Source organism: Sander vitreus, chromosome 16 (assembly GCF_031162955.1).
Source record: "Sander vitreus isolate 19-12246 chromosome 16, sanVit1, whole genome shotgun sequence".
Classification (NCBI taxonomy): Eukaryota; Metazoa; Chordata; class Actinopteri; order Perciformes; family Percidae; genus Sander; species Sander vitreus.
The window spans coordinates 19,218,493-19,245,542 of NC_135870.1; the positions used below are offsets into that span (position 1 = coordinate 19,218,493).

Sequence of the window (27,050 nt, forward strand, 5' to 3'; positions counted from 1 at the left end):
GAAGCAAATCAGCAATCAGCTGTTATTGGTTATTGATGAATCTCTACCAGGGTTTGGCTGTCTGAGGAGAAAATGTAAACCCCAGTAATAGCTGTTCTGTTACTTAATTAACAGGGACGGCTGTGGCTCAGTGGTAGTGGGCAAGACACTGAACCCCGAGTTGCCCCCGATGCTGCGCCATCGGAGTGTAAATGTGTGTGAGTGTTTATCTGATGAGCAGGTGGCACCTTGTACGGCAGCGTCGGCCACAGCGTATGAATGTGTGTGAATGGTGAATGGTTCCTGTACTATGTAAAAGCGCTTTGAGTAGCCGCTAAGACTAGAAAAGCGCTGTATAAAAACAGTCCATTTACATTTACATTTAATCACGTTAGTGAGTATCACTGCAGATGAAGAGGGAAATGTTCACGTGTTGTTTACAATGCTTTATAGGGTTAGGAAATGTCTCCTTTTAAATAAACATGAGTACAGTTTTACCCTTGCATCACGACTTGAATCTGTTGTTGAATCTGATGTAAACTGCAAACTGATCTGTTGTTAAAGGGACACCCCACTGATTTTACACATTAAATTGAGTTTAATTGTCACAAAGAGTATGTATAATGTATAGTGCCTTTTGTGTCTCTGTTGGGACCTCTTGAAAGTCTGAACAATAATCCGGATTATATCATCAGGGTTATTTTAGCTCAGCTTGGAAAGGCGACATATTTTAAGCAAAAAGCCAGTGTTACAAACTGGGGGCATGGAGTTTGAAAGATGTGAGTTCTTGCCAGACAGGTAGGGTCTATCGAAAGATGCATTGTGGGAAATGTAGGTGTTTTTAGGGGCTCAACCCATACTTAAGATTAAAAGTCAAGATATCTCTACCTCTGCTGCTTCAATTGTTATCGTTTTGTAAATCTATCTCTTACAAGTCTGCCAACCTTATGGAAGTGTAATGTTGCAGGAGTGCTGCTTTAATATGGTTGAAATCAAGATTGATAACAGTGTTTTTTTCTTCCCGGTATTGCCATTTATATCCCAATATGGATATACTTGCATGGAATGATGGAACTTTGTTCCATTATGCTTTACATCAGACAAAACTCTTAAAATACAACTACTTTAATTACTCATTTAAATGATTTATTACCACCAACGTAGATTGAAATGAATCATTTGTATAGCAATTCCATAAAGATTTGCAAAATATGATACAACTGAAAGTTCATAAATGAGGATATAGCACTGTCACCTAGCCCTGAGATGTTAAAGTTCAAAATTACTTGACAACAATTTTGATTTTATTACAAAATCTATCTTCAGGATCTATATAAGACACACATCCAAGCACAAGACAGAGTGAACGTCTCAATATCACCTTCTCAATATCCCAAAAATGTATCACACCATGTACAGTATATGTTCTCCATGTTGCAGCAGCAGAGTGCTCCTGAGAGAGACACTGTAATAGCCCACTGAGTAGCAAGCTTTCTTTAATTTTCACGACTCTGTTTTCACTTATTCCCCCTCGTCTTCACAGACAACTCCCAAAGGCATCCTATCCACCTCCCCGTGTCGCTCTGCCCGTCCCTGTTTTCTCTGTCTCTCCGTCTTTGATGTCTCTGTCACATCCTCGCAGCCTCATTTCCCTCTCGCCCCTCCTTTCTCCACCCAACCTGCTTCCTCCCTCAATCTCTCCCCTCATCTCTTCCTATCTCTCACATTTTTTATCCTTCTCTGTATCACTCCATCTTGGTGCCCCTCACTCTCTCCCTCCTCCTCCTTTGTTTCTTTTTCTTCTCCTCTCTTTTTTTCCGCGCTCTTTATCTCACTCCCCATGCCTGTCACGAAACCGAGCAAGGCAGAGGGACAGTGTCGTCACATGACTGAAACAAAGCGTCCTGATTGGAGCAGCTCCAGAGCCAGAGGCAGTGTAACAGAGAGGATGCATATTTATGGTGATTTGTTTACGTAACTTGTTGCTTTTGCGTTACTTAACCTCAAGAGGATCATTTGTTGATGCTGTTTGCCATTACTGTGGGAGCAACTGCGAACGACAAAACCAATTTGCCCAATTGAACCCCCCCTGGGGATCAATTAGGTGTTTCCGCTTCTGATTGTGATCTGAGATGAAAGAGGATTAAAAAAAAAAAATTAAGAATAGGATGAGAGGATTTAGATGGAGTGCAATGGGAAGATAGGACACAAGGGAGGAGAAGGAAAGACGAGATGCAGAGGATGAAGAAAGTATAATAGTGGAAAGGAAGTGAAAGGTTGCAAAAATTATGAGAAATTAATTAAAGGCAGAGCTGTGGAGGTGAGCAGTGAAGAATGAGGTTAGAATTATGTATATAACACACAGAGCCCTAGGCCTTCATTTATCCAATAGGACCAGTTAGACTTCTCAGGTTTTGTGTACAAAAATGAAAACCTTATTGAGGTTTTAAAAACAGAAACGGTATCATGCTGTAAGGAAATGAACCCGTCTTGACTATTCCCACTGTCAACGTTGGAGATGATTTCTTTCTTTTATCTTGCTCAATATCCTTCACCAGTGTGATGTAATAATGCTCTGGGCTGTCATTATTTCAAAAGCACAAAAAAAGAAATCCCCCGCAGGGAGCAGTTGTTTTTGATGTTGCTCTGTCTCTCTTTTGGCTGCACTGACGCAACATCATTTTTTAATTTGGGTGATTCTAAAAAGGGGCTTTTATCATGTTAAATTTAGTTTTATAAGCCTAATTAAACCTGATGGTTTTGATTAAGTTTTGGACAGGAAACATGCCTGCAATCTGCAAACCTGCAGTTGGATATTTTGACCTAAGGATGCTGAGGAGAAGACATGTAGATATTAATTTATGTATGGTGCAGCAAAGTCTTGTAATTGGGAGGATTATTAATCTGTGACCCACACTCATAAAAAAATGTGTATTGTTGTTGTGTCGGGACACACAGGATATCATTTAAATCAAATTTGTAAGCATCTCTGATTTGAATAATTGAATCATTGTTTTTTTTGTTTTTTACTGTTCATACTGTAAAAATCCAGCTGATGTGTTATATATGTTACTTCTTTTTTTAGCATGCTGAGGAAAAACTTTTTGTAAAGATTGACAGACAGATAGACATATCCCAAATGGCACAATATGCTGTACTTAGTAGGGGTCAGGGAAAAAATCAATACAGCTTAGTATCGCGATATTTTCTGTGGCAATATTGTATCGATACACAGACGACAAGAATAAATCTATTATTATATATGTGTTGGTCAGTTTGTCTGCTTGACAATCCCATTTTGCAGCAATAAAATTGAAGTGAGATGAACAAACAGAGAAGTTTATCTTTATAGATAAAACAGATGTTGACAAAATTTCCTTTTGGGGACATTATTTGGAAAGTTGGAAAAAAAGGTAATACATTGCAATATGTCGCAGAATATTGCAGTATGTTTAAAATCGAAATAATATCGGATCGTGATATAAGTATCGTGGTGATATGGTACCCCACCCCTTCTACTTAGCATATTAATAATCCTGGATCAAGAGATGAACGTCTTTGTTACAGCTGGGATTTTGTATATAAAGCTATTTAACACAGTCATTTGTAATGTTCTTTCAGTAAAGACTGTAAAAGACACGTTTTATGTCTTAATTTTGGGCCCGGACTCAAATTTAACAACAGACGTTTCCTCATTAAATCCTAAGCTTTTGAATACATGTCAGAAAAAAACAGAAACAAGTAGCTGTCTTCTGTCACTGAAAGTGTAGCATCAAAGTCTAAATCCGGGGAAGCCAGACTAAGATGTCCATTTCTTTCTGTCTTTTTTTCCAGTCTACTAATGCAACATGACAGTGAAATGAAAATCTAGGACTTGGTGTTAGATTTATGTAACGTTTTGCGGTTGTTTTCAGGGTGTGAGGGAGAAGATAGGCGGTGGGACTGACAGTAAAATGATTTTGTAGGGAAGGAGACGATAAGGGAAGAAATTTGGAGCGTTGAAGGGGAGGGATGTATAAAAATGTAATTAAAGAAATTGGCTATGTTGAAGGTAAATACAAACATATAAAAAAGTAATATTGCAAAGTAGTTTTGCTAGGAAAGCAAACGTACAGTAACTCAGTCTTGTGACTTATAACTGACCCTTTACATTATCAAGGTAAAGGGAGACTATGCAGTTTTTGCTAGACACTGGCCACTGTGGTAAAGGCTAAAACATAGTTTAACAGGACCACAAGTAGAATCATTTAGTCAACAGTTTGATTTAGTAATGTTAGTTATACAGCAATGTAGTTACGGTTTGCAAACATTAGCTAATATTAGCCCCCGGGCTACACGTTATTATGGAACCCACGCAATTTCTAGGCAAGACTTGCCCTTCAATAGCATTCACACGCTACTATTGGCCAGGCGTCCATGCTTACGCAAGGTAACATAACCCGATTTGTTATGGTCCTATCCTCTGGCCAATCGGCTATCCTAACCGTAACCACTCGAGGTCAGTGCCTAACCCCAACCAATCGAGCTGCTTTGTAGGGCGGGACTTGCCTAGAAGTTATGTGGGATCCGTAATAACGCCCAGGTTAATGGTCATACCAACAAAGTCATGCTAGTAGCAGCCAACCAGTTGAGTGTACCAACTTATTTCTTCTTTCAAAAGTTACATTGTCATGGTTTGAACCTAAATTAATTGATAGTAATGGAAACTTTAGGGCAGCACAGCAAGCTCATTCATTTGATCCAGGTTTAATTTGAAAATATTGATTATAACAGTTTTAATGTTGAGAAAGAGTCAGAGATCTGACTTTGACAGAGGCCTATAAGTAATTCATTTATAAATGGAGGCAGAAGGAAATTCTTGGCCTCTGAAGTAATATACTTACTACACCAAAGGCACTGAGAAATGTAGCATGTTAAAACTCAACAGAGGTCGATGTCTGCACTAAAATGCCCTGCCAGGTTCTTGGGTGAAAGAGGTGAATTTTACCCTCCAAGGGTGAAGGATAATGGTATGCTGCAGTAATGCATGCATGCGCATTTATGACTTTACAGTCTTATCAGCCTGCCCTTCACACAGCTAATGCAGTGTGACTCCAGATAGGATAGGGAGTGAATATAGTAGAGCCACACGTTATGTTTTACAGAGAAAAAAAACAACTCATTAAATAGTCACAGAATTAGCTACAGGCCTCCAGGGATTACACTGCACCACCATTGTGATTTATGTATTACTTAAATAAAAGTGTATGCACCACAGAGATAAGTCACAACATAACTCTATGTAACAACTATATAGTTACAGATGCTCCTCGGGTAGGTGTAAATCATAAAATGTCATGGAATTATACTCACTGCATGCCATTTTTCAACACAGTAATTCAGTAAAGACCTAATTTATTGATATATTTCAATATGATGCCAAGTGGCTCATGCCAGCCAGAAAGCTATTGCACACAGCAACCATGACATGGATTGGCCACTTGCCTTAGTTATGATTTAATGTCAAAACTAGTTTGGTTATGCCCCAAGTAGTCGTGGTGCAATCAATTTAAGTAGCAAACTATCTAGTAGTTACTAAGCCTTTAGTGTCAACAACCCAGTGCAGATATTTTACTTCAGTAAAAGTAGCAATGTGGAAATACTCTGTTAAGAGTAAGTCCTGCATTCAAAAAAGTATAAAAGAATCCCATAGGCTACTATAAGTATTAGCATCATCATTTATTAGTTGATTTTATTTTGTATTAATAATCTGAATCAAAACAACCAGTAGCAGCTATCAAAACACATGTAGTGTAGTTAAAGTGTAGTGTAGATAAAGACAAGAAGATAAGAGTGGGAACAGGCAGAAGAAGCTGAAATTGCTTGTTTTTCATGGCCTGGCCAGAAACAACCTGAAATCGCTGTATAAATAATAAGCCTGTCTTGGTATGTCTTTCCACTGTTCTAACAATCACCAGTCTGGTTTGAAATAAACCTTTAATTCACCCATTTACATGTGAAAATATGCTGGCTCTATACATGCTAAAAGTATTGTTTATTTAAATTTGTTTACACTCAAAATGTAAATGTGCCAGAGTTAGCAATAAATCTAATTTTCATCTCTAGTCCCTTGGCAGGTCAACACATCATCATATTACATTAATAAAAAAGAATACAAGAAAGATAGACAGCAAATTAAGAAAGAAGAGAAAAAGAGAGAGAGACAAAAAAATTTAAAATAAAATACAAAGAATAAGTACAAGTAGGGCTGGGCGATATGGAGAAAATGAAATATCACAGTATTTTTGACCAAATACGTCGATATCGATACCGCAACGATATTGTAGTGTTGACTATTGGTGCTTTCACAAAATATTTACACAATGAGATTTTTTATAAATAATCATCAGTAATGTGGATGTAATGACTAAGTGGGTAAAGGCAAATAATAGAACAGTTACAACAGTCTGGTAAGTTCAGAAAATTACATCACTTTACTGTAATGTAGCCTTTAAAACAAGGAAAAGACAACACTTATGCCATATTACGAAATCCAAAATCTAAGACAATATCAAGTCTCATATCCCGATATCGATATATAATATCGATATATTGCCCAGCTCTAAGTACAATACAAATAATGATAGTACCTAGGATGAGGTAAAGCAGCTATTGATGCTTGCTTGATTGTTTTTAATCCACCTCTTGAGTGTGATTTTAAATAATAAATAGCTGGTTCTTTCTCTGAGTTCAATAGGAAGGCAGTTCCAATAATTTGAGGCCCGTAGTGAGAAGACTGTTTGCCCAAAGTTACTACGTCTATACTATACAACACAGTACAGTATAGTAACTATACTTGACCAATTTAAAAGAGTTTTGTTCACATTAGTCACTTAGACACCAGTTTAAAAAAAACAAATCACCCGTTAACTTTTCAGGCTTTTGCTGAACCCAGGCTGGGGAACGAATACAAATGTGGTTGCTGTTGTGATTAAGCTTGAGGCAAAGCTTTGGCCTTTCATTTCTTTCAAATGCAAATACGGGGAAGGTCAAAGTAAATGAAATCACAGTAATAATGGTAGAGTACAAGTGTACTCCAGTGTACACCCCTCTTATTAATCTGTCCAAGCCCTTTTCAGATATCAGGTATTTCCTTGCTAACCTGACATTGTTAGCTATGTGATCCCACAAGGTATTACATGGCATTTTTGCATGGGCAGGAATTTACATATTTTCAGAAGAGACCTATGAATAATGTTTTAGCCAATTACGCTGCTGCAACGTGGTTTTGGAACAACATGAAATCATGAAATTATCAGATTTCTGTCTGTTTCTGTCATTTGGATGCTGTTTGCCAGAAAGCTGCTTTAAAAAGAACACTAAAAACTTCTGTTCATATGATGGGGCGGCTGTGGCTCAGGTGCAGTCCCATGTCGAAGTGTCCTTGGGCAAGACACTGAACCCTGAATTGCTCCCGATGCTGCGTCATCGGTGTGTTAATGTGTGTGAATGTTTATCTGATGAGCAGGTGGCTCCTTGTACGGCAGCCTCGGCCACAGTGTATGAATGTGTGTGGATGGTGAATGGTTCCTGTACTGTGTAAAAGCACTTTGAGTAGACTAGAAAAGTGCTATATAAATACTGTCCATTTACATACAGTCCATGTGAGTGTCTCCACTTTGCTTTTTTAAAATTAGTTTGGAGTATGGTGTGCAGCCAAGTATGATGGTTCCTCATACCAGAAGTTGTTGATGGATGTGAACTGTGTAAACATGTTCTCCACGGCAGGTACCTTTTGTAATGACAGGAGAAAGCAAAAAATATCGCTAACTAGGTTAGTGTTATTCAAAAAGTTGGTATAGAAACCGATAACACACATACACCACACACACACACACACACACACACACACACACACACACACACACACACACAGGCGCAGGCGTAGGGACACACACCTGGACATGGCATGGCATGGCCATCTGTCACAATCTGCCAACAGTTCACTCCTCTCCTCTGTAACGCAGTCACTGTGTTACCTTCACCGTCTGAACCCCATGGCCATATTGTCAAGTCTGGTTAACCTTAACCCTCCATATTTGACAGTGGACAAAATTCTTTTGCATTATGGAAACAACGGTTAGCTCTGGTTAGCTGATTTGATTGGACAGGATCTTGTCAAGATTCAGTCTAACAACTCTAGCATTTTTTACTTGTATTGTAATGTCCGACTCTGGAAAGCCATGAGGTGTTTACTGCTGCTGCAAAATTCATGTATTTGTATATACAGGTCAGCGTATAATGTAGCACATGACTAGTACTGCTATACTAGCTTAAATGTGGTGGCTTTTTATCCAAGCTTAAGGCTCGGAAACTAAGGCAACAACCATTTACTTTGAAAAGTTTCTTTTTCTTAGCCCAGAAAACCAACAACTATCAAACAAAAAGCACCCTGGCTTATTTGTTTTAACAATGAAATGCATGTAAACTAATAAATATTAGTTTCCTCATTACCATTATTCGTTTGACAGCCCTAATATATATATATATATATATATATATATTAGGGCTGTCAAACGATAACTTTTTTTTAATCGCGATTAATCGCTGAAGTTCTATAGTTAATCGCGATTAATCGCATGTTTTATCACATGATTAAAATTCTATTATTTTGCATTTCAGAACAGTTTTTAAGTACATATTAACAATCGAAAGTAATTTTTACCAGTGTATCTTGATTGGGAATCAAATGAATGTTACTTTATGAACTTGATTTTAAGATTAGTAATAATTTATTTACTGTAAACAAAAGAAAAATGTGTGAATCTGTCATTATTGCACAATTCCTCCAAGTACCTAACTAAAAAACTAAAAATCCCTATCCTTACTAGAGTCAATATAGTGTTTAGTAACTCCTAAATAATGTTGATTACTCACTGACGTCCAGTGATCACCGGTTAATGAGCATCTCATTTCTGCACAAGTCCGTGTTAACACAGCCCATCTCCACTCTTACCCGGTGACAGAGAAACAGGCTGGATAGTCCGGTACACTGTTGTTTCCACAACAACAAAAACACAGCAGTCCCTGAACTCACGTTGGGAGTTTCGTTGAAGTTGGATGTAGTCCAGTTTTGTATGAGAGGCCGTATAGGAAATAATTCATACATCTGTCTTACACACACTATCATAATCTTGCATATACACCACTATACTCATACACACACACTATTATAATCCTTTTACGTGTATGTATGAGAGGGTATAGTCGTGTATATGAGAGAGTATAGTAGTGTGTGTGTGAGAGTATAGCATTGTATGTGAGAGTATAGTAGTATATGTGAGAGAGTATAGTAGTATATGTGAGAGAGTGTAGTAGTGTATGTGACGGAATAGTAGTGTATGTGAGAGAGAAAGTATAGTTGTGTGTGAGTGATTGTATAGTTGTGTGTGAAAGAGTATAGAAGTGTGTGTGTGTGTGTGTGTGTGTGTGTGTGTGTGTGAGTATAGTTGAAAAGAAAGTTGGTTTGATCAATCAGGAAGACAGTTTTAAGGCTTGCTGCTTTGAAAGTACAGCTAGCACCAACTCAGAGGAACAAGGGACAATTAAATCAAGCAGCAGAAACCTTAAGGACAAAAACAACCTTGTTGGATGAAAAAATGTATTCTTATCTTATTTAGTTTGTTTTTTAAGGTCAGTTTTTGTTTGTGGAAGTAAATGGTAATGAGGAAAACATTGCTATCTTTTTCACTGATACACTGTTCAGAGAATTGTGAGGGAAACTGACAGTTTGGGACACGACAGTGTCATTTTGGAAAGATTAATTTCTGAGCTCAATGGTTATACTCGGACAATCTCTTTCTTGCTCTGGATTAACCAGCAGTTTGAAGAGGATGACAATCAGGGAAGCTTTGGTGTAGGCCTGAAGATCTTTGTCCGAACCCGACGGGACCTTAATTTCTATCATTTTACATGGGCTCGCGCTCCGAGTTGTGCGCGACAGTGCAGAGGCAATGCAGAACATTTTAGTTGGGAGTGACAACGCTGAAATGAATGAAGACACATTTTGAGACTTAAAACAATGTTGTTGTTCCAGAAAATGACTTTATTTTCAATGAAACAGTTATGAACAGAATTCTAGAAACTGTAGACCCACTAGCCGATGACCGTAACCATGGCATTCAATTATTTTTGGGCCTGGTGAACTCTATCAGTGAGCAAGTTCATTAGTGTCAAGGAAATTAATAAAGGTTAATAAAAGGCCAGTGACAATTTATGCTTCACAATGTTGAACAATAAAATCAAATAACAAAATGGTTTCCTTTTTAGTCAAATGATTATTCCATTTCCAATTGTTTAAACAAGATATTAATAATGTATTAGGAAATGGTGAGTTGTTGACAACGATGCCTCATCAATTTAGTCAAGTTCAACAGGCAACAGATTTTAATAATAGTAATAATAGTATGTTCAGGAGTTCTCGGATGTCATTCCTGACCAAATCCCTGAGTGTTTTTTAATGCAAAATCCATAGTTTCCTTGAAATCCTGGACTGGCAACCAAAGGCAGTTAATGCATGTGTTTGCGGTGGGTAAATGACAGCCTTGTCTGAGGGGCAGCTCATGGAGAAAATCCACTGAAGGTCGTGGGGAGAAGCCCAGGGGTGGAATTGCATTTACTCCCTGTCGCAAAGGCTAGGATACCCCCAAGTTGCAAGGGTCCCTCTTGCTCTGAAAAAGAAATACACCAAAGAACACCAAAAAATAAATGAAACCTAGCATGTAGAAAACTTTTAAAAAAGAGGGAAAGACAAAGACAGACAGAAGGGCATATGAAAAGATTTTTATTCCATAACTAGCAATAATACTTACCCTCAACATCCAGCAGGTAGTCCCTCCAAAATGCAACCATACATTCCTCTGCCCTTCTTTTGTTGCTGCCCACTGCTGACAGTCGAATTTCAAAGAGCTGTTCTAGTACATCAGCTGTGAGTGGGGACGGCTCGTGACAAAACAGCGGTCTGAAAGCATCTGGGTGCATTCCTATTGCATCAAGAACACCAAGGGTCTTCATCCCCTCCCGGAATCTGTAAAAATGTATCATGAGAAGATACAAATATCTGTTTTCAAATTGGATAAATTATCACACAGCACATGAAAGAGATGACTTACAAGACAGTTCAGTATTTTTGATTATGCAAAAAGGCCTTGTCATTGACAACTATCTAAAACGTGATGTTCTTTAAGTTATTTTATATGATACATGCAAGCCTTTATTCAGAGTGTTTGTAAGGTTGTACACTGGCTTTTAAAAAATATGTTGAAATTTTTAAGTATTCTTAACCCTTGTAAGGTGTTTGGGTCTGTGGGACCCGTTTTCAATGTTTGCTAAAAGAAAAATTATGCTATTTATTATTTCTTCTAACTCAAACTCACTGGCCTTGGCTCATTTTCTGTGAAGAACATAAAAAATAACTTATTTTCAATGACTGCAAACGGTACACCCCCCCTACACATAACTATTACATATGAGGTGTTCGGGTCTACTGGACCAGAGTGTAATTATTACAGTGTAATAATTGTAGGTGCTATGAAACTTAACTGTGTCCTCCCCCTAATTGGGCCTGCTGCGTGTGTGTTTGTGTGTGTGTGTCTGCATCTCTGTGTGTGTCTGTTTGTCTGTATGTGTGCGTGTCTGAGTGTAGGTGCTATGAAACTATGTTGTCTTTCTGCACCTGCTATTCCCACACAAAGTAACAAAATTGTTACATTTCAAGTACTTTTACCTGTTCTGATAAAGTTCTAAGAAATAAGTAAGGGATAATCACCGAGAGGCAGGGCAATAAACAATTGGATATGCCCGGCTTGTGGACGGCTTACTGCCCGAGATGAAGTCCACAAGAATGGTAGTTATAGTTCCCATTGCTGAGTTGCAATCATCTGACTGGGTGACGATGTTTAGCCTGTGTGTGTCTTTGAGTACCATGCAAAACGCTATATAAATAAAATTAATTATTATTATTATTAATAATATTAAAAAGTGCAATCCACATGTTTACATATGTTTATTACAGTGAATAATAATCTAAATACTGCTAAGTGTGGTAAAACCACATATTTGTTTTTTATATTTCTGCAATCTGCACTTTAGTTTGTGTGATTAGTTTCTGACTTTCATATGAATGTTTACACCAGGCTTGGTCAGTGCTCAATATACTACTGTGATTGAAGTAGTTAAATTAAGATTAATTCATATAAATTCACGCATCACCTAATTTCATCATCACATACAGGCCTGGCCTCCAGGAAAGAACAGTTTGTTTAATATATCTAATCTTGTGTTGTTCATACAATGATTTATTACAGATTATCTGGCCAATGCTGGGTGTCTAAGGACTTTAAAACGCATAGAAGACTAAAGATCTCTTGGTGGAGGATATTATCATGTTTCAGGTGGTTCATCGAGTCAGTGGAGCACTTCAAAAGGTTTGTGTAACTCCATTTTTTAGCAAACATAATTAATCCTTCTAAGGTGTTCATATTTTTGTTACACAGCCGATGTTCCTGGGTCTGGTGGACCCACCACATTATTAGGCTTTTAAATCAATACAGCCATAACAATTTATGTAAAAATACTTAACAGAGGTTTACTTTAGCTCAATTACCAATGATATATACATCAGCGGTAACCTTCCACAAGCCGGGCATATCAAACAGTTTATTGCCCTGCCTTGAGGTGATTATTCCGGTTATTCTACTTCTTGCTTGCCAACATAATAAAATAATTCAAATACTTTAATAATTATGCTTTTTCTTATTCATATTGCATGCTTATTAAATGTATACTCAGTTTGAGTTCATCTCCCTCAAAAAGTAATCCCCTTTAGAACTACGGTGAATAACGTTAGCTCAGCTGTAACTAATTAGTTTCTATAGCAACCACAGTCCGGGTCAGTTGTCACTGTCAGTCTATCCTTCTGGTGGCTCTTCCACTCGGTGAAAACCTCGATAGCAAAGGCAGTTGCATGATCAAGCATTTTTAAACGAAGTAGAATAAGCACCAATAATGATCAAAAATCTTGTTTCTATTTTTTTTTATACCTTTTTTATAATTGAATTTCCTTGTTTACTCACAAAAAACAAATATGATCATATGATCTCACAGGAGTAAATGGCAAATATGAACCATAAATTATGTATATATCATTGGTAATTGAGCTAAAGTAAACCTCTGTTAAGTATTTTTACATAAATTGTTATGGCTGTATTGATTTAAAAGCCTAATAATGTGGTGGGTCCACCAGACCCGGGAACATCGGCTGTGTAACAAAAATATGAACACCTTAGAAGGGTTAATTATGTTTGCTAAAAAATTGAGTTACACAAACCTTTGAAGTGCTCCACTGACTCGATGAACCACCTGAAACATGATAATATCCTCCACCAAGAGATCTTTGTCTTCTATGCGTTTCAAAGTCCTTAGACACCCAGCATTGGCCAGATAATCTGTAAACATTCATATGAAAGTCAGAAACTAATCACACAAACTAAAGTGCAGATTGCAGAAATATAAAAAACATATATGTGGCTTTACCACACTTAGTAGTATTTAGATTATTATTCACTGTAATAAACATATGTAAACATGTGGATTGCACTTTTTAATATTAATAATAATAATACATTTTATTTATATAGCGTTTTGCATGGTACTCAAAGACACACACAGATAGGCTAAACATCGTCACCCAGTCAGATGATTGCAACTCAGCTAGCTAGCCAGCCGATGCTAGAGCTTTCTCATTTAACGCTATCTTTGCTGTAACAGCCTACTCTGATGTCTCCTTACCCAAAGATAGGCAAAATCCAATAAATGCAGAACTACACTGTAATAAGCTGCGCATTGAATAGCAAATTACAATGTGTTTGAAATTGAATAACAGGAGCACAGCAATGGGAACTATAACTACCATTCTTGTGGACTTCGTCTCGGGCGGTAAGCCGTCCACAAGCCGGGCATATCAAACTGTCTATTGCCCTGCCTCTCGTTGACTATCCCTTACATATGCTTCCATAACTGCTAGCTTTTTCTCCTAGTCAAAGTCAAATGTATTTGTACAGTAAAATATCATATACTGTGGTTAATAAAAGGGCTTGACAGATACTGTGTCGTCTCCCTCATGTAACAGCAGATTTAATTCTGAAACCTGATTTCTGAAATTATTTCACACAGCTTGCTCAAACTTGCTTGATCATATTAACTAGCACTAGTGGAGATATTGCAGAGTTTTCAATGGAAAATGTCTAGCCCGTGTTGTATGTGGGTAGCAACTAGCTAGCGGTGCTAAAGTCACGACCATGCTAACCCAACATGAATTAGGATGACATTTTTTAATCAACTTATCTCTTCCTGGATTTCGACGACGATCCACCGAAATGCTGTCTCGTCTGGTAACAGGGGCCTCCGTGTTCCATTGAGCTAGCTAGAAGTAGGAGCGCTAGCGCTGGAGCCAGGTCTGACTGGATTTGCAGTTCCACACCTGAATAATCTCTGCATCTCCGAATCAGAGCTCTGTTGGACTTGATTTAATTGTTGAGATTAGACCCACAGCTTCAGTTAGCCTCTCTCTGTTCATTACAGCGCCACTTCAGCCAAACTATTATAATGACAGTGCAGGATTTTGACCATCAAATACCGCTTCTTCTTTGTCAACCAATCAGGAGCTGACTAATTAAACTCCCTTCCGTTTCAATCAAACTCTCTCACACACACTACTATTCTCTCTCACACACACACACACACACACACACACACACACACACACACACACACACACACTACTATTCTCTCTCACATACACTACTATTCTCTCTCACATACACTACTATATTCTCTCGCATAAACAACTATACATTCTCACATATTCAACTATATACTCTCTCACACACTACTATTCTCTCTCACATACACTACTATACTCTCTCACATACACTACTATACTCTCTCACATACACTACTATACTCTCACATACACTACTATATTCTCTCATACATACATGTAAAAGGATTATAGTGTGTGTGTATAAGTATAGTGCTGTATATGCAAGATTATGATAGTGTGTGTAAAACAGAAGTATGAATTACTTCCTATACGGCCTCTCATATTTTTGTCTAATGAGCGGACACTTGAAAGCAGGATTGATGGAACAGGTGGCCGGCTAGCGTTAACTTTCCACCTAGCTAGGTTATACTCCAGCCCCCATTCGCATTTCACCGCTGCTGGTCAAACTAACCTGTATGGCGGGCCACAGCAACCTCTTATTTCCGAACATTCATCTCTCCCCCGCCCCCCGAGGGCCGGTGGTCTAGCAAGCTAGGTGGTAGGTGGTAGCTCAAGCTTAACGTGCTTCAGTGATATTTTAATTCAGCTTTACACAATGTGTATATGGCTTTCGACTTGTCTACGAGCCGTCTGGGAATTTTGGAAAATAAAAAGCGCCATTCAGGATTTCATTGCTGCTGTCTTTCTCTATCATGCCTGCAGCCTGCAGCAGCAGGATGTGTTACACGGAAGTGGCAGCTTGATGATAAGTAACGGTGCTGCAAAGGGTCAAAATAGTAGCCTGTTAGGCACGATGCAAAGCCGAGTAAAGTGTAAAATAAATTAATAAATGCCGGCATGCGATTAATGCGATTAAAAAAATTTTATCGCATCGCGTCGGCCCTTAATCGCATCGCGATTAACGCGTTAACTCAGACTGATGAGTCAAAATTTTAAATATTTGGCTGTAGCATAAGGCAGGTTGTTCGCCGAAGGTCTGTAGAACGGTACAATAATGAGTGTCTGCAGGCAACAGTGAAGCATGGTGGAGGTTCCTTGCAAGTTTGGGGCTGCATTTCTGCAAATGGAGTTGGAGATTTGGTCAGGACTAATGGTGTCCTCAGTGCTGAGAAATACAGGCAGATACTTATCCATCAGGGAGGCGTATGATTGGCCCCAAATTTATTCTGCAGCAGGACAACGACCACAAACATACAGACAAGGTCATTAAGAACTATCTTCAGTGTAAAGAAGAACAAGAAGTCCTGGAAGTGATGGCATGGCCCCCACAGAGCCCTGATCTCAGCATCACCGAGTCTGTCTGGGATAACATGAAGAGACAGAAGGATTTGAGGAAGCCTACATCCACAGAAGATCTGTGGTTAGTTCTCCAAGATGGTTGGAACAACCTACCTGCCGAGTTCCTTCAAAAACTTTGTGCAAGTGTACCTAAAAGAATTGATGCTGTCTTGAAGGCAAAGGGTGGTCACACCAAATATTGATTTGGTTTTGATTCCTCTTCTGTTCATTCACTGCAGATATATATATATATATATTAGGGCTGTCAAAATAACTAAAATCAATTAATCTGAGAAAAAATAATACGTTAAAAAAATTAACGCAGATTAATCCATTCCATATTGACGTTTGCATACAGACGAAAATCTGGTGCCACTGATATGTCTGCTCTTCTCTCTGCTGCTCTGAAACAGACGTTACAGGAAACACAAACACCGCTGCACGTGACGCTAGTTAACACTATACTCGACAGCAGCTAACGTTAGCCTACCGCTAGCTAGTAGCTGGATTAAACACGATTACAATGCTGACAGCTAACGCTAAACGGTGTAAAGTTTGACTGTGTTTTACTGTAGAGGATTCAACACCGGTATGTAACAATCTGTAGCTGCCGTCGGAGAAACAACACAGCCGGTGCGTTCAATGAAACTGGTAAACTACAGCCTCGTGGTGCATTTGAAGTTATTGTAAATGTCCTTTTCCTATCTGGTTGTTGTTTTTGTCGTTCAACAGCAATTTACTAGCGAAATAAGTTATTGTTATACATTATTATTAAATCATTTAATTTTGACCATATGGCCTTAGCAATAAACAATGTCACCAACTGTTGTTTAGTACCCTTTTTTTTTACTTTTCTTTTTTTACTTTCTTAAAAAGTATCGGTTCAGGCACCATTAATTATGTATGCGATTAATTTCGATTAATTAATCACAGAGTATGTAATTAATTAGATTACATTTTTTAATCGATTGACAGCCCTAATATATATATATATATATATATATATATATATATATATATATATATATATATATATATATATATATATATTTGTGTAATGACTGTTTCGAAATGTCAACAACTTCTCAATTTAAAATTTGTCAAAAGATTTGATTTACTTGATACATAGACAACTGAAGACTGTAGTGTAAATGTGTATCTGGTACACAGAAAACTGTCTTGTCCTCATGTTAACATGCAGCTTGTCATTACTAACATACTACTGTCATGCAGTTTTATACGAATGTCACTAATTTGTTGCCCTGGTTGAATTCTGAACAACCTTATGAATCAGCTTTAAAAGGTTGTAATGTTTTTTTTTTTTTCTGATGTGTAATATGACAAAATATCAACAGTGGTCTCTGAAATGTAGTGAGTGAAAGTGGACAACTCACAGTGCACTTCCTTTATGGGGCCCAGAAATTAGTTATTTTTATAAGCTTGTTTTACATCTTTCGTTATTGTTAATGAATGTTAAAAGAAAGAGATCTTGCCTAATGGCCAGTTGTGATGTCTTTTCTAGTTTGCTGATAATGTTTAATAATTAAAATTGTCCCCGCAAGTTATGGAATATAGTTCTTGTATTATAGACCACACAACCTAAGATTTGTGCTGTCTTCCTTTTGAAGCAACAATGCTTCTGCGGTAGCATGGGGACACCTGGCGGTGGGGAGAAGTATTACAAATGGCTGGCTTAACCACATTTTATGAATTAGGAACCATTCATAACACTACTATCACTTCCACATGATGTTTTAACAAGTCAGTAATATAGAAAAGTAACGCACACCAAGGGCTACCGTGAGGTGCTGTTCACTGAAGCAGAAAAAGTATTGCACACTCTGTGTGTAATGCTTAATGTCAAAGGATAGTCAGACATGATTGCTTGTAATGTGATTACCAGTCTATGTGTAATAATCTGATACTTTATTGATTCCTATGGGATCAATAAAGCATCTTATTATTATGTTCTTTCTTCTAACATTACATTGTGATCATAGGGAGCTGAGTAGCTCTAACTACTCCAATGTTACCTCTACGTGACTAATGTCTACATTTACTTGCAGTACCTTTGCCAATCCTACTGCTTCCACTCATGGTAATGTTATAGGGCGTCTCCTCTATCTGGCAGCTTTAAAATATAGTCAAACACCTCATCACTTTTCTTTGATATAAAAACCCAGCATAGGCTAGATTGGCGGCAGTAAGGACGCATTAGTGGCTGAATGACACAATTGCAGCTGATTTTCAAAAACCGCATTAAAAAGCCTTGCCGTGCAATGTCTTACATTTTGTCTTCTAGTGTTTGTTCGTCATCACTGACTAAGGATACCATAAATAAAAAAACTAAACAAAAAATTGCCTGCAGCCGATTCTGGAAAGAGAGGGAAAAGAGGCCAGAGACAAAAGATGATGTTAGAGGGATAAAAGGATGAGGGGGTGAGGGAGGAGAGGAGGTGGGAAGTGACGCTGGTGCTGGTGGTGGGGGGCTTGTATGGGATGAGTTAGCATGACAGAGAGAGAGAGAGAGAGAGAGAGAGAGAGAGAAAAAAAGAGATGGTTTTAGAGGATTTATGCAGTTTTGTATTTAAACATGTTAGACGTCACAGCTGAGAGAGGAGGGGAGTGATGTTCAGGGATTAGCCACAAAACAACTCATTTAAGGAAATTGACTTTTTAAACACTGGAAACTGAGTCAAGGAGGCTAGCCTTCAGTGCACTGGATGTACAACTGACAAATCCCCCTTTTCCCCTTCTCGTTTTTCTTCTTCTTCTCCTCTTTTTCAACTTTCTCTACTCTCTTGCTCTATCTCGCTCCAACATGTTTTTCTTCCAGCTCGTCATCATGTCCGGCACCGTGTTGTTGTCCTACTACATGGAGTGCACGGACCTGTTCAGCGTGCACGTGCAGGGTTTCTTCTGTAATGACGCCGAGCTGATGAAGCCGTACCCCGGCGCAGAGGAGTCCAGCTTCATCCCCCCCCTAGTCCTGTACTGCGTGGTGGCTGCTGCTCCCACCGCTATAGTGAGTAAAACCCATTTTTTTTGTGTATTTCGCCACAGTGTTTAAAAACCACATGCTGGACTGTAAACGGCAATCATCAGCTGTGGATTATCCAGGCTTTAACGCTCTGAAAGCGCAACCATTTGTTCACTGCTAACAGCTTTATTTACATTTTAATAAACTAGAACCACCAAAAATGTTATTCTGAAATTGATAATAATACTATATTATAATGTTTATTTAACATTATGCTGCTAACTTAGCCTAACATGACCAACTTTTGTGACAGTGTTTGAAATGTACACAAATTACTTTGGTGCTGAATTATATATGTTTTATGTAGATAAAAAGGCCATGTATGCAGTATAGAAACGCAGCTGTGCATCTTATCTCTCTCCTCGGTAAATTCCACTTTCTCTGTCGAAATATGGGAGAAAATGTCAAAGCACACTGTCTGACTGAAGACCGTTTCCATATCTGTTTATGGGTCAGCTGAGAAGTTAGGTCCCGATTTCACAGACTGAACTTTTGGCTCCCTGTTTTGAACTTCATACAGTATCTCTTAGACTTGTTATTCGCTAGTTTCGCATCACAAAACATCATGCTGAATGCACCAGTGAAGTGTAAAGTCATGCTGTACAAGGAGCAGTGAATGTGGGCTGCATAAGAAATGTTTTCTTGGACTATGATGTGATTTCTTAAACAGTATGGCCATGCAGATTGTCAGTCATCCAGGCCACAGGGTATCTCCCAGTGCTAGAAGGCAAGTGGGATTTGTGTTGTGTCACCATTCATTCACCATTCCTTCAGTTCTGCTGAATGAAAGAGACACCCTTGCATCAGTGAGACGTCTACAGCATCAAGAGGAAATGCCTTTGACTCAGTGTCTCTAAGTTTAATGTAGCCAATGCCAGTCTGTCCTTTCACATCTGTTGTTTAGTATGTACATCAGTATGGATTAGAGACATTTGGACATAACGTTGCAGGACAACAACGGGTGAAGGTAATGACATGAATGGGCCTTTTTCACAGCAGGTATTTGTACCTGGCAGAGCAGGAGAAGCACAGGTGTGATTAATTATGTTAACGATGGCTCTGTGTCTTACACACAGAGGAGTGCAGCCCTCGTTAGTGGATTAATCACATCTGTGAAACTGCAAGCACACATTAAAATATCCGTGTGAAAAGGGTCTAAATGGTGCGTTCATGCCACCTGGGAATATCAGGGACCGCCCCCGTGATTACGTTGTTTTTCCGTCTGCCAGCGTTCACATGGTAGGGATGCGTGTTCTTCTTCTTCTGTTATATTGGCGTTTGGCATAACAACTTGTTGCATGACTGCCACCAACGGTTGGCCGTAGCCTAGAGCATCAGGTGTGTGACAACATGGAGGCCACAATAACAAAAGATTTGCTGCTGTTTTCTTATGCGAGCATACAAACAGCACATTGACAGGTGTTTGTTTGTGTTATCTGCAGGACAATGAACGGGAAAGGACACGGATAAGGTGTTGTTTTTTTATACATAGTCCTATTCATGAATAATTTGAAACATGTTATGTCTGTGTCTATGTTTCTTGGCAGAGGCGTTTTTCTTTATTGTCATTGAAATATTTTCAGTGAACCAAAGTCGCCTACATCAAACGTCAGTTGTCAACAACGCGTCACCAATTGAGAAACTCTGTTAGCAAAATCAAGCCCCAGTTTCCCACCTCTGATTCCCACAGGAAGGGACGTGAATGATGATGTTTTCACTGGGAACACCCACACACGTGTTTTTAGTTATTCTGGCTGATTAGACCTCTTCTCAGGTTGAAGGTGAGCTGAAGATTGGATGGGAATTTATTACGTCACATGTTTTATTTACCGATAAGAGTGATAAAGGTGTCATTTGTCCTGCCCTTTCAGGTGCCCTTAAACAGAGAAAACATGATGATGTGCCCTCTAGTGCACCCTTTCAATGACAAAAAACGTGATGAAGTGCCCTCTATTGTGCACATAAATGGAGAAAACATGATGATGTGCAACAAAGCTAACAGGAGGCTCAGGAAGATGTCAATCAATCAGTCCATACACACTCACACAGTCCTAGGAAGAGGTCTAATCAGCCAGAATAACCACAAACACCTGTGTGGGTGTTCAGGGTCTTTAATTTCCAAAAATATAATACTTGCGTAAGCTGTTAATTTGTAAAGCTGAGTGAAAGTTATAAATTAATTTTCAAGGGCGAGGGCTACATGTGCACTGCAGATTCAAACGCTTCATACAGGAGTAGCAGCATATAGCCACTAGATGTCACTTTAGGTCCATGCTTGTTAAACCCTTACCCGGCACCAGACCTGGCACCATACTGTATGTCTCTGGGCCCCTGGGTCAGTTCATTATTACACCTGTGTCAAATATTTTCTGAACACCTCCTGAAGAGGTGTCTGTTTAATATTATAATTCATTTCTTCACGTTTGAATCGTGCCATATGCGAAGACGAGTCAATCCCAGAATACAGATACAGTCAGTCTGTTTGAAGTGGCTGATGCTTCATGGGAGGGATCATGCAGTGCATAAATATGAACTTGTGCAGTAGTTGCAAAGGAGTCTTTAAAATAATCAATTCCATGTATCAGCTTTGGCTTTGACGTTAGTGTCATCTGGGGTTAAAAAAATAAAATAGCCTACTGTATTTTAAAGCTGTAAGTTGTTATCTGAACATACAGTAAAGGTGATTGGATGTTGAATAAAGGGTTCAAGCAGAAAATCTGTAAATTATCAGATTGCACCATGTTTGTTCTCATTGTCAGATGTGCAAGTATGCGGCAGTTGTATAATAATAGTTAGCATTTTAAGCTGGTGAACGTCGGCTGTAGTTATTTTATTCCTATTTACCTGTGTTATCCAAACCACTATAGTTCACCAACATTTAAAGACTACAGTGCCAACAGACTGTAGTTATAGTAATAGTGTATGGTGGTGAGTCCATTGGGCATTTTAACTAAAACAGCAAGATTTGTTTTGTGATCTGTGTGAGCCACTAATCAGCTAAATGCGTCTTTTCCCCCCCCCCCCCCCCCTTGTCTTTTCTTATTGTGCATTCTGTTACATTCAGTAATGTATGTTATATTCATTTTTAAATCAGTTTGTTGTATGTTAAGTATACGGAGTTGCAGCATTTAATAAATGGATTCTTAGCATTTCATAATGATATGATTTCATGACGCGCTAAAAACTGTTAAGAATATTAAAGATTGTCACGATGGAATATTAAACAGGTGAAAGTGGTCAAATGTGTCAATTACAGCCACTTGCATCACTCACCATTCTGTAGTATAATTAGCGTAGGCCTACCCTCCCTATGCATTACTATTATTTGTTACTGTATGTATACTTTACACGAGGGGGGGTGGGGGTTATGTTGTAGCAGACTTCTTTATGACCCCCTAAACCACCCACTGGACTATATCTTACTATCTTAATGTCATTATGGAATTTGATGTGTGAAACATGTCATTCCCTTTCTTGGTCAAGCGAGTAATGTTCTATTGAATACTCCACAGCAAACCTAAAATTTTGTTTAAATCTGTAGAGTGCCATAATAAGTCTTTTAGGAGTGTTCTGTATGTGTCCCACTTGTATATCGTCTTTACAAACAGACATCTTTCTTTTATTATTACAATTTCGAGAGGCACTTAATCAGGGATGATCGTAAAATATGTCTGTTTTTTTGGACACAATATATTGGACCCATATACAACATACTGTTCTGCTTCCTCTTTGTGTCTCCCTGCTTATTGTGTTTATTATCTGGGACGCTTTCGCTCTTTGCTGTCAGGCTCTAAACATTGAGTGCGGAATGCTAGTCTGAGTAAAGCCTGAATTAGTGTCACTTTTACTGAACAAGTAAAACACATCCTGTAGCTCGTAGGCCCTCCATGAAGCTAATTGGTGTGCGGACACATCAGCAGTACACACACACACACACACACACACACACTAAAATAAATTGGTTTCAAATCTGGAAGACTGCTCTGATTGGCCACCAGGAAATGTGACAGACAGTATTATTCACAGCTGATTTGGTGAGTGTGTCTGTGTGTGGTTTTGACAGACTCTTCTGCATAGATTACTTCACGAAAAGAAAAGAAAGCAAAAAAAGAAAACATACTGGAAAGTATAACCAACAACTTCAGCGTATGTCTTGGTACACCATTTTTCTTTATACAGTGTATCAATAGTGTCACGTTCTCTTGTCTCTTACACAATTAAATTGTTTGTGCGCCTTAAAACTCATTAAATCCTAATAAGGTGAATCCTTTCTTCCTTTATCCTGCTTGTCCCTGACCACACACCCCTCCTCAGTGAGTGCTGTGTCAGCTGTTCAACTTTTGTTTAGTACTGCTGGTCATTTCCCTTTCTTCTTTCTCTCTCTCATTGGATTATATGTGGCCTTATCTCTTTATCCATGTGTATGCTATCCCAAACTTTTTAATTGTGCCCTTTGAGAGTGCTGTGTCAGGTGCTAAAGTTGTGCTTCACACTGTATATCGCTCCGTCGCCACATGCGTCATAAACCAGAGAAGCAACCAATCACAATTATAATGACACGGCTGGGATGTTGGCCAATTAGCAAAGAGCCAGTAATTTATTCAGAATGTTCCACATGGCCGGAACAATGGGTGGCTGTAGAGGTTAGATGGTTTGTTTTAATGCAACGGTCGATCCTTCACCCTCAACATTAGGAAAGCATGATGTTGTTCTTGTCTGTCAAGTGTGGAAGGCTAGGGCTGCAACTAACGATTATTGTCATTGTCGATTATTTTCTCGATTAATCGATTAGTTGTTTGGTCTATAAAATGTCAGAAAATGGTGAAAAATCAGTGTTTGTTTGCTAAAGAACAAGATGAAGTCCTAAAATATCTTGTTTTGTCCACAAACCAAAGATATTCAGTTTACTGTCGCAGAGGAGAAAAAAACAAAAATATTCACATTTAAGAAGTTGGACTCAGAGAACCTTTACCTTTTCTTTACTATTTTTTTGCAAACTGGTTAATCGATTATCAAAATAGTGAGCAATTCATTTAATAGTTGACATATAATCGATTAATCTTTGCAGCTCTAGATCAAACAGAAGCAGATGGCTTCTGAGCGGTAACCACCATGACTGACTGCAGACGTTTCCCAACACACCCCAACACAAACTCCTTCTAAAGGTGGAGAGATATCAGAGAAGGACTTGTTGAAGTTGAAGAACTCAAATGCATTATTTCCATACCAATGTAGGTCCTTGATGGTTTATTCCACTCACATTTATGCACGTCTTGGTAGCAATACTGAAATAATTGGCTCATTAAGAAGTCATTAAATAAGCATTAATTGATCTTTTTTTCTCCACTTCGGGGAAGCATTACAAGCTGTAAACACAACCACTTCACATGTTTTCACCTTATATATTGAATGTGTTAATGTGAATGTGAGCAAACAGTCTCCTATTTACACGTCAAGCAGACATGGAGCAACACTGTTTTGGTCTCCATTGACTCCTGAGGGAAAGATCTGGCTCTTTAGCTGCTAAATGTTCCACTATGTTCAGCGGCTAGTCGCTAACTTTTTCTGTCAACAGTTTGATGCTGTGTTGGATGCTGGAAACGACACTGATGAGAGCAGTTAGAGTGAACCAAATCTCTAAGATTTTCATTTAAATAAATGTCTGTTAAGTCACTATTTATCGCAGAGTGATGTAACACAATGGGGATTGAGCCTATAGGCTGTTTTATGCTTCTTCGTCGACTCCACGCCGTAGCTACGGCGTCGCTCCTACGGCGTCGTGACCCTTTTGGAGTTCTGCGTCGGGGTTGCTTTGCATCGCGGTGCATTTCACCGCCATAACACTAGGGGGTGATAAGTCTGAGGTTATTTACGAGGTGTCTGCCAGCCAGTTGATGTTATGTTAGCAAGCAAACTTTAGCACAACTGCCCACAAAGTACTGCTTGCTGGCGAAGTGCTAATTTCAAAACGTTACTGACATATAGACACTTTACAAACGGATAACCCCGTCATTGTAACCAAAATATGTCTGAGTTTATTTGCAAAGCTTATGTCAGTGAACTAGCATGTTACTACTCCCCACAGTAGGCTGCTTGAAACACCGACTATCAACACACAGGACGAGTTGACCAATCACAGTCCTTGCGGTCTGCGTCGCGTCGACGCAAAGTTACACATTTTTGGAGGTGCACGTCGAGCTACGGCGGAGGGCTCGGATGGGGGTTCGCGACGACGCAGAGGGGTCTGCGGGGGTATGCTGTCGATTTGACGCAGAAGCATAAATCAGCCATATGACTGACCGATAAAAGTCCTTTCATTTGTAGTATTGCGAACTCGGTGTCTATGGCGACATTCCCGGGATGATAATTCCTTGTTGGGTTCATCGCTACACCTTCCACATAACACACAGTCCTTTGATCCATTAGTTACTCTATATAAAATTAAGGAGAGGTGTTTTTTTATTGATTGTTTTGGTCCTTTTGAGGGGATGTTTAGCCAGCTTTGTATTGTATTACATATTTCCAAAAAAAACCTTACTTAAATTAAATTACTAAGATTAGTTTTTTGTCAAATTTGAAAAGATTATCACACATAATTAACAGCTTGTAAACTGTAACAATTAAGTTTTCTGCTGCCTCAGGCTAAGTGCTTAACTATTTTTCAAAAAGCTCTACTTTTGGCATCAGTATGATGGAACAAACTGCACCATGAGTCATTTATGGTTTTCCACAGGGGACAGTTGTCACATCTAATATGTGAGTGAATAGCGTGAAACACATACAAAAAAGGTAGTCCTAAATACTGTGGGCAGTCACTGTCTGTCATTTTTATGTTACAGGTACTGAATTTTATGGACTTTCAAGGGTATTGCGAACCTGAGCTCCCATAAATCTGTTACACTATTGGGTAGGTCAGTGTTATTAAGACAGCAGATGAACCAGAAGTCTGTTCTTTTCTGTTTCATGTCAGGCAAATGACTCCTAAGAATTAGATTAGCATGTTCTTTTGTGTGTCTGTTGTTTTAACCTTTTCATTTTCTGCTCAGACACCACACAGTTTCAGCTGGATGCCAAGTTGTACCTCAGTTGTCTGACATTACATTTGGAGATAGTTGTTTCCAGTCCATTCAGTTCAGTTTTCATGACATTTGTATAAAGGAGAGTGTGGGTTACATGAGTTGAAATAAGACGATCAGTCAGCGGAAACTAACCTTTTCAGTGCGGAGACAAAAACTGAGGCAAAAAGGAAAAGTTTCAGGGAATTACTTATCAGCATTTCAAGGAACTGAATGGAAAAGAACAGATTTTAATAAAGTAACTGACTCACTGGAGATAAAGATACATCTGAGCTCCCTTCATGGCAAAACTGACCTATAGCATAGCTGTCTGTTTGAATATGCAAAGCAGTTTGTTGACTTTGATTATGTAATATACACAATGCTTGAATAGGCCCATACATCATTTTGTTTTCATTTAGATAATGACAACCCAAGATCTATGTCCTGTAGTTAATTATGTTAGTTAACTGTTCCACTTAAACTGGCCCTCCTTTTTGGCCCTGCAAAAATGCATTTTGATTTGTCACAACTACTGCTCAGCCGTGACTACATGACACAAGTTGCCTGCCTTTTAAAGTTACAGTCTGTTTGAACGCAAAGTCATATTTTGGTTATATAGCCTTTGAAGACAGATGTTTCTGGGTCAGAAGATGGCGTCTTCTGTCATGATGCATTGATGAGTTTAATTTGGTATTTGCAATGCTTTATGTCAGTGGGAAAAAAGTGTTTGAAAGATTAACTCCTTCATGCTGAAAAATCCAGACATGACTGAATCCAGGGCATAGATTTAAAACACGCATACCCTTTTATATGACTGCTGTCAGTACCTTTTTCTTCTTTGTTTTTTTTGTAGTTTTCCCAACATCACAAAATC

The 27,050-nt window shown here is 38.7% G+C and overlaps 1 protein-coding gene across 2 annotated transcripts in view; it reads left to right on the forward strand.

Annotated features, from left to right (window-relative positions):
* The window catches only part of plppr1 (phospholipid phosphatase related 1), a 62,630-nt gene that overhangs the window by 21,058 nt on the left and 14,522 nt on the right, over positions 1-27,050 (forward strand). For both annotated transcript variants that reach the window (XM_078271349.1, XM_078271348.1), the window contains exon 3: positions 18,915-19,103. In XM_078271349.1, coding sequence (XP_078127475.1) covers positions 18,915-19,103 — 189 coding nt within the window. The remainder of the gene's footprint in view (positions 1-18,914; positions 19,104-27,050) is intronic.